Below are 13,074 nucleotides of genomic sequence, written 5' to 3'. Positions count from 1 at the left end.
ACCATAGCTGTGAGTCTAGGTGTGCAATAGACACTGAGGTTGCTGTTCTCTTATGAATTGCACTGCTCATACATGGTAGTTAGAATGCACATTGTTTTATCTTCTCACTAATTTCAGAACTTTGTGTGTTTGATAGCACGCAGATCTGCAAATCTTGCTAACTTCACTTACTCTCTTCACTCCTCAGGACGGCCTGATAGAGCAACTTTATGACCTCACCCTGGAGTACTTGCACAGCGAGGCACACAGTGTTGGCTTCCCGGAACTCGTCCTACCTGCTGTTATCCAGGTAAGAGAGATGCAGAAGGCCTGGGCTCAGGCAATTTTTGGGGAGCAATCATACACATGATGGGGGTGGGAGGGTTTGGGGCACTCAATGAATTGGGTAGGCAGCTATTCATGCGATGTTATGCATGAACATTAAACCCTTAATTTGAGTAAGCAGCCTGGCATTTGCGTGTGTTGCTGGGAGGGATGGGCACACAATCGACTCATTTGGGTAAACCAAACCTACGAACTAGGGAAATGTTTGGAAAGTAGCTGCATACTCACTGAAAAAGTTACTGTCTGGTAGCAGGTAGTAAATGAAGAAAAAAGTTCCCTTGTTCTGCACATACGCCCCTGCTTGCATAGTGTAAATGATAACAGAGCTGTGAGGAAACTCACCTGCTTGAAAAAAGAAAATCCATTTACTTTAGTGACGCTTGGATTTTTAGCTTTGATGGATACTATCAACGGCAGGTTCGTCACCATTAGAATTTTCGCAGACGCCAGGCTGAATCTGGAAGATTTATACAGCATTGCTCTCATGTGCAGATAGGTGGTGCTGGGTGGCTACATGTTGACTTCGCTTAGCCCCAGAAGTGATGAATGGTGCAGCATAAAAGTGCCCCCACCGCATGCCAAAATCTGTTCCTTTCTTTCCATACCTTCCAAATCAAGGGTTCACTTCTTTCTTGACTGACAATTCTTTCTTGACTGACAATTCTTTCTTGACTGACAATTCTTTCTTTTAATCTAAATTTTTAGTAAAAAAACAATGTGCTAGGGAACATGTTTCATCAGAAAATTACAGGGTTTAAACCTTGTTAGGACTGTTGTATGCAAATATCTGTGACAAACCCGCACAGCGTATGCCTTTGGTGTATGGGTCATGACTCCAAGTCATGCAAAGTGTTTGCTGATGAATCTAGCGGGAGCCTGGAAAGTGACGCAAAGCTGAACATCACAGATCACTAAAGGAAAGTGCACAATGCCTGCTTCCATTCGACGTAAAAAGTGCTGGTCTGCTTTCAAAACTCTTCCCACAAGTTGTCCTCGTCAAGGTTCAAGTTTTCCGGTAAGTCAAAGTAGAAGCACAAGAAGGTTGTGGAATTTAGCCTCGAGCCAAATTCTGCTAGGGTGCCTCTTTGTCTTTCTCCCGGCCCCTTATTGAGGAGCGATTCTATAGCTGATTTTCCTGGGCCATCGACGACGTCACAACACATTGAGACCCTTAGGGACGCATGTTGCATGTTTTTGGCACTATTCCAGCTCCAACAACCCGCAGAGGCCACCAATCGACTTACGGCTGGCAAAATAATCCTTTGTGCCATCTGTGCCTCCTGAAACCATCTCGGGTTCTGCCTATTTCCAATGCCTACTTCCACCCTGGCACTAAAATCCACGCTGGCCCCTTCAACATTGACGCTGGCCTGATGTCACTCACGGAGGAGGACTCTGTACCAATAGTTGTGTCTGACTCCAAGCCGTACCTGCCTTGGCCTTGACTGAGGTCACATCCCGAATCTGCTCTAATGCATCCAGTCCCTGCACAATCTAATTCATACAGAACAATGCCTTTACTGCAGAGCCAAACTCAAGTGCTCAAACAACTTTTTTATTCCGACTGACCAGAGTGGGGAAGATTTACTCCCACACTGTGATGATAACCTATAGCAGGATTTACTGGCGGCGAGTGGGTTGGACAATTCCCTGGATACTCTGTTGGTTTCTCCCCTTCTCCATCAAATGAGGAGAGTGTTTTGCTGTGGTGATCCGGCATGCAGCTGAGGCACTGGACTTTCCACTTCCTTCTGGAAAATTCAACACTAATGTTCTGACTGAAGTTCTGCAACCTGGCCAGGCTTTCTCCAAACCTCTACCACCTTTCAAGGAAGCTCTGATAAATACTTAACAGGGCACCTGCTCTAAGCCTTGTTGTTGCCCACCGATGAAGAGACCGGTAGGCAGATGCCATAGACCAGTGCCAAGTAATGTGTCCCCCCGCACCTTCCCAATGCCAGAAAGTAAAGTGGTCCAAGCATCCGCCAGCCGCGTAAAGCTCAATTCTTTCCCTATGACCCGCTCCCCCTCTTCCCCCCCCCCACACAGGGAGTCAAAGAGAATTGAGGCCCTTGGGAAACAAATGTTTTTAATGGGCAACTTAGTCCTGAGGTCTTTTGTGCCAGCTGTTTGCTGGGACATTAGTCCCAGGCTCCCTGGAACATGGTCAGTGAGAGCTTGCCAGCAGTCGTGGAAGAATTTGGGACTCCCTGGCTCAAACCATCCATGATGATCAGGATGCGCCCTAGTATGCAATTTGTTCCAGACTGGACACCACTGATTGCTCGGGCAGAGCCATTGGAACTAGTGTTGGGTTTCAGTGTCACATATGTATGAGATTTACTGGCTTCTCTGGATACACGCAGGCTTCATTTATGTATAGGCTTTTCTATGGCTTTCACCTGTTGGAGAGAAGGTTGATTCAGCCCTGGAACACTTTAAAGAGAGTTGGACCACAGCAGGTTTCTTGGGCCTCTCAGCTTCTGCTGGACCATTTCCTTAGCAGTTTTGTCTCTTTCGGGGCTTCTCCACGGGGCTGGTCTACCAGCAGCGCCAAGGTCCACCTCCCCTGCAACGGACACCACAGCACTTTCGGGACAGAGATCAAGCAGACAATGTTAAGGCCACTAGAGGCAGCGAACTTCACTTTACACTTGGTGACATGGGACTATCCTGTGGGAGGCAAGATCAGTAATCGTTACTAATACTGGCAAAATATGACATCCAGCAGATGCTCCTTCAGTCCATGTCCTGCCATTCCTTTCTGACTCGCCACATCTTCTCCCCCACATCAGAGCTGCTTTCAGAGGAACATCTGTCTGTCTTCAAGAGGTGCAGGCTTGTTTAGCCAAATGAGCTATGGAGTGTTCTAACTCCGGATATTGGAGCTGGCTGTTACTCCCACTATACCCTCTTGCTGAAGGCCTGCACCCTATTTTAGATCTGTCCTCTCAACACCTTCTTGCAGAAGGACACATTCTAGGTGTTCATGTTGGCCCAGGTTCTATCCCCCTGGAAATGGAGGACTGGATGGTGTTTTTGGTCTTTCAGGACATCTACTTTCATGTACCTACTTGTGGTTCAAGGGAAGCAAAGATCTTTTTTAAAAAAAAAATTTCTTAAGGTTTTTATTGAAGAAAAACAAGAGAATATACATAAATCGGGTGTCATACTCCTAAAACGATTCATCAATAGGTGAGCAAGTATACAATGCGTAGAAAGCAATTTTACCGACGGATGCAATCATGGCAACGAGACATACTTAAAGGGGAAAAACAAACAGCAATCCGACAAAACAGTAGTGCACGAGGTTAGCCCACCCATGATACAGGATATTAAAGACCAAATTAGACACCCGACAAATAAGAAAATCGATACAGGATAATCGACCCATCTCTTGTGAAAGAAGAAAGGAAGAAGAAAAAAAAAAGGCCATCGAACTAAACTAATATAAAATAATAAACCCCTCCCCGTTCTCCCCACCCTACACCTCTGCAATGGCTACGGCCCATCCCCACTAGCAGCGTGCCTGTCGCCCCGGAACTGGTACCTAAAAGAAGGAAAGAAGAAAGTGGAGGAGGGAATATCAGACATGCCCCCGGTCCTCCTTGCCCCCCGCCAGCAGCAACCCACCCCATAAATCTCCAGGATAAGAAAACGCAACAAGTAAAATCAAACGGGGGGGAAGCGTGTAAAAACCACCCCCCTCCCGTGCAATCATGAGGTACAATCCCGTGTCAAATGAAGTCGTTTTCCAAACCCATACGGTAAAAGTCAACCCTGGCCGCTACGATTCTTCATGCGAGCCCTATCCATTCGAACCGCCATCACAACAGGAGTATCAAGAAATAGAAAAGTTTCAAAGTCAACACGGAAGGATTGATACCAGGATTGACGTTCACAAAGTCCAAAAGTCAAACAAATTTCACTGCCCACCAGCAATAAGTCGGCAGAGCGTTTTTTATCCATCTGAGAGAAGAGGGGCGAGGTATTAATCTGACAGTCACTGGAGAACTCACACTGAAGTATAGGAATAGTCACATCCGTATCGGGCGACATCGATATAGGGCAAAACACACATCCGATAGTTGCGGGCTCGCTCGCTGCCATCTGGGGGTCGCAAAAAAAATCAAAGTCCAACTTCCGCACAGGGTCCTCGGTAGCAATCGGAGCTCGTTCCGCAGGTAAAGCATCTCGGTTCACAACCAACACAGGGTTGGAGTCCGGTCTCCGGCAGATGTTATCAGCAGTTACAACCATCCTCTGGACGATGGCGGTGACTCGTATGTGGAGCTCCCCAATGGCGGCCATTATAGTATGTAGCGACGGTGGACATTCAGCCCGCTCCATCGCCCCTCACTGAGCGACCGGGCGGGTCTCTGAACCCCGGAGGTCGACTACTCCAGGCACAGGCAATGCCGATGACAACTGTGGGCGCTTCCAAAGCACGATCTCAACACCTTCGCCGCCCGCGAGGAACCAAGCCCATCGACCCCGGGAGCTCAGCGGGGCCTCCGGGCAGCGGCTCCCCGACCAGAGCAGTCGATACGTCAAGCCGCCGCAGTTGCGGGATAAGGCTGCCACCAGATCACCATCCAAAACGGACAAGAAAGACACCACTTCGGGAGACCGGAAGCCACCCACGTCCCGCAGCCGATGTTGTTCAATTCCAACCCGGCTGGGTTAGAACTCGAGGCCCCGGCTTCAACTCCGGGTTAGGCCGAAAATGGCGCACGGCGTATCTTCATCATTTGAGCAGCTAGAAATTCCGGGATCGCACCTTTAGAGTCAGGCGCACTTCAGCTGCGCGGGAGTCCGGTGGGAAATCAGGATGGTAGTCAGGATTTATGAGCAACCGGCGGAGGTCGGCGGAGCCGGGAGCTTATGCGGCCATCTTGGTTGCTCAAGAGCAAGCTTTTGCAAAGATCAATTTTAATTTGCTATGCTCACTTTAGGCTGCAACAGTGCCCCTCTGGTGTTCATGAAAGTGAAGTCACACCTGACTCATTCACAGAGGCTCCTTGCATGGGAGCCTTTCTGTATATGGTGCAGTTTTGGGCCTTTCCTCCTTCACAGTAAATCCAGGACATTTGGGCTCTGATCTGATCCAGATATTTCAGCCTCAGTCCTGGGTCTCTGTGAGAGGGGCACTGAGGCTTCTTGGCCTTTTATCCTCCTGCATCCTGTTCGACTATTCCATGATGCAAATGTGGGCTGTGCAGCAGAATCTGAAGTCTCAGTGGGCCCACCATCAGGGGGAACTTTTTGGAGGTTATCTTTATTTCGGAAGAAACTAAAATAACTGCAGTGATGACTGCTCCACCACAGTTGGATCAGCCAAAGATGCCCCATTCCCAGCTACACCCAGAATAATTGGTGACAAATTTGTCACTGCTAGGAAGTGGAGATTAGAGGATGTTGATCTCCGGTCGAGACTTGACTCTACATCAGCCTGTTAGTTGTTTGCCATTCTTCTGGTGCTTAAAACCTTTCTAACGTCCTTCAAAGGATGGCTGGTTCAGATCAACACAGACCACACCACCACCATGTGGTCTACAATGAGCAGGGCAGTGTAGGATACTGCGTCCTGTGCTTTCATCTTTAGAGCTGGCTGAAGTGTTTGGCATATCCATAGTTGTGAACCACTTGCTGGAATCTTTGAACCTCAGTGTGTATGTACTCAGCCAGCTGTGTCTGGTGGATCACATATGGCAGTTACACGAAGGACCATAGAGATGAGGACTGTGAGGCCTGCACTGCGTTCGTGACGAAGACGCTTACGGCACCCAAAGACAGAGGCTGGAACACTATATCATTGCCAGCCCTCAGAGGAAGCAGGTTCCACCAAAGGATATCGCCCTGACCACGTCGAGGAAGCAGACACCATACATAGTAAAGAATCGAACGCCAAAACATACAGGACAGATCCTGAGAAGAAGCAGGGTTAAAGAAACCGGCGAAAGATGGAGAGAAGAAAAGACATAAGGTAATAAAGTCACAGAAAGGCCCTAAGCCTAAACACTCAGTCCCACAAGGTAGCTTATCTGTCGAAACAATCATCGACCGAAGGTCAGCCAAAAACAAAGGAGCTGTACAGGTCTGGAGTGAGGGACACTGATGCAGAAAAAACCCAGTCGAAGCCCTCAATGATTCGATCGGTTCAAGAGGGAGTGAGAGAAAAAAACAAGGCTCCGAAGATGACAGAACTGTCGACCCCGAAGGAGAGATCTTCGCCAACGCCTCCTTAAAAGATTTTCGGATCCTGCCCAGGCCATCACGATCTAGGAATACCAGTCTGCCTTGGAGACTTCAGCAACACCAGAGGCCCCATCAAGAGGAATAAGAAGAGTTCTATATTCTCGAGGAGACTAAAGAAGCAATAGGGTTCGATGAATAGTCCTGGCACGATCTCAATGCCGAATTCCCCAAGGAAGCAGTAGACATCTTCCCTTCGAAGCCTTCGCCATCAGACGGACCCCTCCATATATTACAACCATATCAAAAGGGCAGAAGAAACCTATGGAGTATAGCTGAAGGAAGAAAAGGGAGACGCTTGTTTTCTCCACGAGACCCTAATGATGGCCAACAAGCGGAACCTATACCTTCTAATACTACCCAGCATATTGGATCAAAGGAAGACTGCATTTTGGGAATCTGCCACTGCAAAGACAGTAACTCTCATAGTGGAGGAAAAAGTACAAGGCATCTACTAAAGACCCGAAACACATACTGGAAAACACTCCTGCTGACTCAATCATTGTAACTACCACAAGTAAGTGGAACAACGCCCACACCTCCACAGGTTCACCACCTGAGCAGGAGGCTGGACATGGTAGAAGCTTCAACCAGTGGTGGATTGCCAAATCCAGCATACTGTTAAACAGGTACCGCGACCAAGAATGTGACGAGGTGGAGTCCCTTATGCAACACCTCCCTGAATAATGCAAGAAGAGGGCCAATACAGTTATGCAAGGCGCGAAACGTAGCCAACACATGGCTGAAATCGTCCTTGGACGCTGCTGCCACGGCCAGCATGCAGATGTGCTTGGGCACTACACTGATGAGACATGCTTGGCTCAGAGTGTCTGAGTTCCAGCTAGAGGCACAAGCCTCCATAATCAACATGCCCTTTACAGAAGATGCCCTGTTCGGCCAGGCGGTTGATGAGTCCTTACAACAATTGCAGGAGGACAATGAAACAGCCAAGGCATTGGGTACTCTATAATACAGAGGTGCATTTAGAAAAGGAGGAAACGCAGCCCGAACGACCACTGGCAAAGCGCCTTTCACATCGGGGCAGCTACAGCAGCAACCAAGAGGCAGCTCTCACCAAGCCACACAGCAGATCACGTACCAACAGTGGCAGTATCCAGTAAGGCAGGCTTTTCGTGCACAAGGAAGGTGAAGAGGACAAAATCCCTGAGGGGAAGGATCAACAGGCAAGTGATTTGCCAAACAATCCTGGCCCCACATTTGGGAGGCAGAATAGCAAATTACCCACAGGAGTGGGAAAAAAATCACCTCAGACAAATGGATTTTGAACATGATGCATCACGGATACTATATATAACTAATCAAGGAACCACATCAAATTCCCCAAACACCAAAAATATATCAAGGGGAAGCGATCATGCAAATAAGGACAGAGTTGAAAGAACTCTCACAAAATAATGCCTTTGAAAGTATACCAACAAGGGAAACGAACAAGGGAAACTGTTTTCCTTACTTTCTGGTCCCAATACAGGATTTAACTCTGAGACAATCCTAGATCTCAGATTCTTAAACAAATTCATTCATACTCAACACTTCAGGCCAACGGTGCCCCAAGGAGTCATACCACCTCTAAGGAAATGGGTTATATGACAACCTTAGATCTAAAGGATACCTATCTACACATCTCAAAGACACAAAAAGTACTTCAGATTTTTATTAGACAAGGTTTACTATCAGTTCAGTGCGGCCATTTGGCATAAAATCAGCACCATTGGTGTTCACAAAGTGCCTTGCCGCCATTGCAGCATACCTAAGAAGGGGTATCCATCTATACCCATACTTAGACAATTGGCTAGTAAAGGCAACATCAAAACGAAAATGCCAAAAGGACAGTCCAACAGTAATCCCCACACTAGAACATCTGGGTTTCTTGATAAATCACAAAAAGGCGTCACCTCAACCTGAGCAGGAAAAAGTGTTCCTGGGAGCGACCCTAAACTCTAGGACAACCCAAGCATACCCTGTCCTGACGAGGGCAAAGGCGATCACAGAGCAAGTTGACCTATACCAGAAAGGGTTGTTTCTGACAGTGAGGAAAGCCATGAAACTAATAGGCATGATGTCATCATGCATACCACTCACAACACATGCAAGATTGCACATGGGATGTTTCCAAGAATGGATCTGCAACAAATGGTCACAAGCCATTGGGAGTTGGGAGGATCTAGCGGTTGTCACAGCAACAGTACAAAAATAAGCACAATTGTGGAATTCCAAACATGTGAAAGAAGGGAGACCATTCAAGACACCAACGGTGACTATCATAACAGTTGCATCTCACAAGGGTGGGGAAACACACACAGGCAACCTGAAGGCGCTGGGACAATGGAACATCACAGGTCATATTGTACTAATACAAACAGACAACACAACACCGATGTTGTATCTCAGCAAACAGGGAGGAAAAAAATCATGCACCCTGAGCAATTTAGCTCAAAAGATATGGCAGTGGGCAATACCAAGGAAGATCACACTGCAAACAGTCCTCCTACCAGTAAAAGAAAAACAGAGGCAGACAGACTAAGCAGACAAAAAAGCAGCTTTCGTGAATGGGAACTGAAACAACAGACACCGGAGAAAATATTCAGAACCTGGGGGAGACCAGAAATAGACCTGTTCGCAACGGAAGTAAACTCAAAATGACAACCCTTCGCGTCCAGGTTTCAGCACCCAGAATCAAAGGGGAATGCCCCGTCAATAAACTGGTTAGGGAGTTTTGCTTACACCGTTCCTCCAATTCCCCTAAAACCAAGGGTACTGGAGAAAGCCTGACAACCAGGGACACACCTCATAGCACCACAATGGGCCAGGCAAACTTGGTACACAAACCTACTAGAGATGTCCAGAGGACAAATTATGCAATTAGAGCAGAACAGGATCTGCTAATAATGCAGGAGAGAGAGTATACCACCCAGAGCCAGCAACCCTAGAGGCCTGGCTCCTGAATATTTAGAATTTGGACTCATCCAACTGCTGCCCAGAACAATGGAAATCCTTAAGAAAAGAAGAAAGGCTACTACACAAAAATGCTTTGCAGCACAATGGAAAAGATACGTTCACTGGTGCACAAATAACAGATATATGGAGAAAAGGACAAACTAGGAAACTCTGTTAACGTTTTTCACTGATATGCTATATAGCGGACTGACAAACTCGTTGTTAAAGGTACACCTGGCAGCAATAGTAGCCTACACCAGGGGCACTTCATGTAACAGCTTCTTCTCATACCCAGTAGTGAAAAGCTTCCTAGAAGGAGCTAAAAGATTGCTCCACCAAGATCAGTTCCAGCACCGTTGTGGAACTTAAATCCCATGCTAAACCAGTTAATGACCAAACCCTTTTAACCTATGCGCAAAACAGATCTAAAATCACTAATGCTCAAAACAGCGTTTCTAATCGCAATCACGTTGCTACAGAGAGTAAGCGAACTGCAGGCACTAACAATACAGCAACCATACCTACAAATACTCAGTTACAAGGTGGTTCTCGGAGCTAACCCACAACTTCTGCAAAAGGTGGTAACCCACTTTCATGTTAACCAAAATGTACAGCTACCAGCTTTCTTCAAAGACCCTAAAACACAGAAAGAGCCCTACACACATTGGATGGAAGACTCTAATGTACAACCTTGAAGATACTAAAAGGTTTTGTAAGGGAAGCCAGTTTGTCTTTTTTGCCAAAGCAACCAAGTGCTCCCCAGTGACCATGGAGACAATCTCAAGATGGACTGTAGAAACAATACAAACTTGCTAATCTAAGGCAGGGATGACATTGCCCGCATGACCAAGAGCCCATTCAACACGAAAAAAGGGCGCAACAATTGCTTTCCTACCAGACGTATCAATGGATGGAATCTGCGCGGCAGCAACATGGGCATCACCACACGCCTTTCCAAAACATTGTGTGGACATCCAAATGAACAAAGAAGCTTGGGTAGGACAAAAAGTATAACACCTGTTTGCTAACACTTTCTCATTTCATCCCAAGCAACCCATGGGACGGGATATCGCAACTTAATCTAATGCCCAGCATGTGAATCCGGAAAAGGATTCTTGCTGCAAAACGCAATGGTTACTTACCAGTAGGAGTAGTTTTGTAGATTGAAGAGTTTTCTGGATTCACATGCGGCCCACCCACCTCCCCAAAAATGGGAGATAACGCAAACAGGTGGGGAAGATACATGAATAAAGAGGAAGCATACCAGGAAAGAAAAGAGAAAAGAATCTAAAGATGGTGACTTCACACAGGAACATACGGGTCGCCGTCTGACGTCACACAGAGGACAGGTATACCACCAAATGGTCGTCGACGACATTCAAAAGGGGGAAAAAGAGACAATTCTGAATCCAACCACTGGATGACAGAATAATGCACATCATGTAAATCCAGAAAACTCTTCAAACTGCAAAACTACTCCTGATGGTAAGTAACCATTTATTTTTCAAGGACACGCTCTCTTTTAGATGCATTCTGACCAGAGTGGAGCACTTGACTTCTTCCCCAGTTCTGAAGAAAATCATGATGCAACTAGGACTAAGTCATCCTTGTGGCTTCCGATTTAGAAAGAACTTCTGAGCATGAACAACTGTACTCTGATCAGGCTGCTGCTTCAGGAAGATCTCCTTTCTCATTATCAGGGCAGGGCCCTGCACCCGAACCTGTGCAATCTACACTTCATGCAATGAGAATGAACGGCAGCAGTTGACTGAAGTAATGGAAGTCATCCTTGCTGTCAGGTGTCCCTTAACAAAGACTATCTATGCCTGGCACTGGGACAAGTTTGTGGCCTGTTGTAGCACCCATAATACGTACCTGTTGCACACTAAACATGCTAATGTTTTATTCTTTCATTTGTCTTTGCACCAGCAAAGACTTGCAGTGGACACCATTAAAGGTTATCTGTCTGACCCTGCGGCCTTTTTGCTTTTACTGGATAAGCCATCCTTCTTTAATTCACCTGTTGTGATGAGGGTTTTAAAAGGTTTGATACATAGGTTTTCTCCAAAACTCTGATGCAAATGTGATCATGACTTTCCTCATGTGGTCGCAGTTCAACCCGATGCGGAGTTGCTCGTTTCATATCTTGACTCTGAAAACTGTTCTTCTCATCCCGGTTACTTCAGCCTACCACATGAAGTAGTTTCAGGCCATCTCGGTCCAAACCGCCATAAGCCACCTTTTTCCAGACAAACTAGTGTTGAGGACCAGAGCGGCCTTTTTTGCCAATTGTTGTGGTTCTTTTTCTGTTGGGTAATCCAAGACCCTACCACCAGTCTTTGCTGCGCTCACCCTTCAAAAGAGGATTAGACCAGGAAGCAGCCCTCAGAAGAACAGAAAAATAATACGACAAAGCCCAAGGATGCTCCACTGTGTTGGCATGCAGTGTGACTGTTCTTGCTGTTTGTCAGGCTGCGACATAGGAGTCTGTATGCACTTTCACAAAGCACTACTGCCTTGACAGACAAGTCTGATGAAAAGGACGTTCAGTCCTGCAGCACTTCTTGATCTGAGCCATTTAACTGGCCCTCCACCCTGGGCGGTACTGCTTTGAAATGTATTGTAAAGATGAGGAATCAGTGGGTAGGAGTATCCATCAGAAAAAGATATTTACCATCCATTTAATTGAAGGACTTGTATTGTTCCACTGCTCAAATAGAGAGCTACATTTTTCTTTCTCTTTATGCATTCCATGAAAGTATGTTCTCACTGTCTCACTAGTGTGCTGGTTCCCCTCCCCAGTACCAGCGTCCCTTTCCCCGACTCCATTTCAGTACACTCAGCTCACCCACTGACTTTCACTCCCTGGCTCCTTATTCTTAATTTTTTCTCCAACAGCTACCGCCGCCGCCCACCACCCAGCCTCAAGCTCCCCCTTCCATCCATTTTGCTGGTCCCACAGTGTTGATTCGTTTTGGCATGCCTGGCAGCTGCCATTTGCTACTGAGCTGCTCAGTTTTTGCTGAACACTTTCCCATACTTTTAAATGCATTTTTTTAAATTTACGATTACAAGTGGCATTCACTATCTTGGAATGGAAAAAATAATAAACACAACGATGGCTTTGTTAAACTGTATATGCACGCATACGTGGTGGTGTTTGTGTGTGGCTACGTCGTCATAACACTGGGTTGCCTTCGCATCATGATGCGTGGGCACCCATGCTTGTCTACACGTCATGGAATGGTTTATTTATTTCTTTTTCTTCCTCCCGTTGCTGTACAGCAGAGGCAAAAAATCATTCTTTTTACATTGGCAAAACCTCTTGGTAAAGCGAGTGCTGAGAAAGGTCATACCTACTGGCTTTAACATTTCTTGGTTTTAATTGGGCCTTCTGTTTGTCTTTGTGGCCTAATAAAACAGTCTTGGAAATAAATGCGTGTGCTGCCTTAAAAAGGTGTGATTTCTGCCTTGGCTCCAACAGACTGAGGTTGGCTTGCCATGTTTTGATAGCCCAGGCAGCTGACACTGAGCGATACA

The 13,074-nt window shown here is 46.6% G+C and overlaps 1 protein-coding gene across 1 annotated transcript in view; it reads left to right on the top strand.

Moving 5' to 3' along the window:
- The window catches only part of NOC2L (NOC2 like nucleolar associated transcriptional repressor), a 492,322-nt gene that overhangs the window by 217,595 nt on the left and 261,653 nt on the right, over positions 1-13,074 (top strand). The window contains exon 14 of the mRNA XM_078642345.1: positions 188-289. Coding sequence (XP_078498471.1) covers positions 188-289 — 102 coding nt within the window. The remainder of the gene's footprint in view (positions 1-187; positions 290-13,074) is intronic.

This window comes from Lissotriton helveticus, chromosome 5_1, assembly GCF_964261635.1.
Source record: "Lissotriton helveticus chromosome 5_1, aLisHel1.1, whole genome shotgun sequence".
In the NCBI taxonomy this organism is placed as follows: Eukaryota; Metazoa; Chordata; class Amphibia; order Caudata; family Salamandridae; genus Lissotriton; species Lissotriton helveticus.
This window is presented reverse-complemented; position numbering and strand designations above follow the sequence as displayed.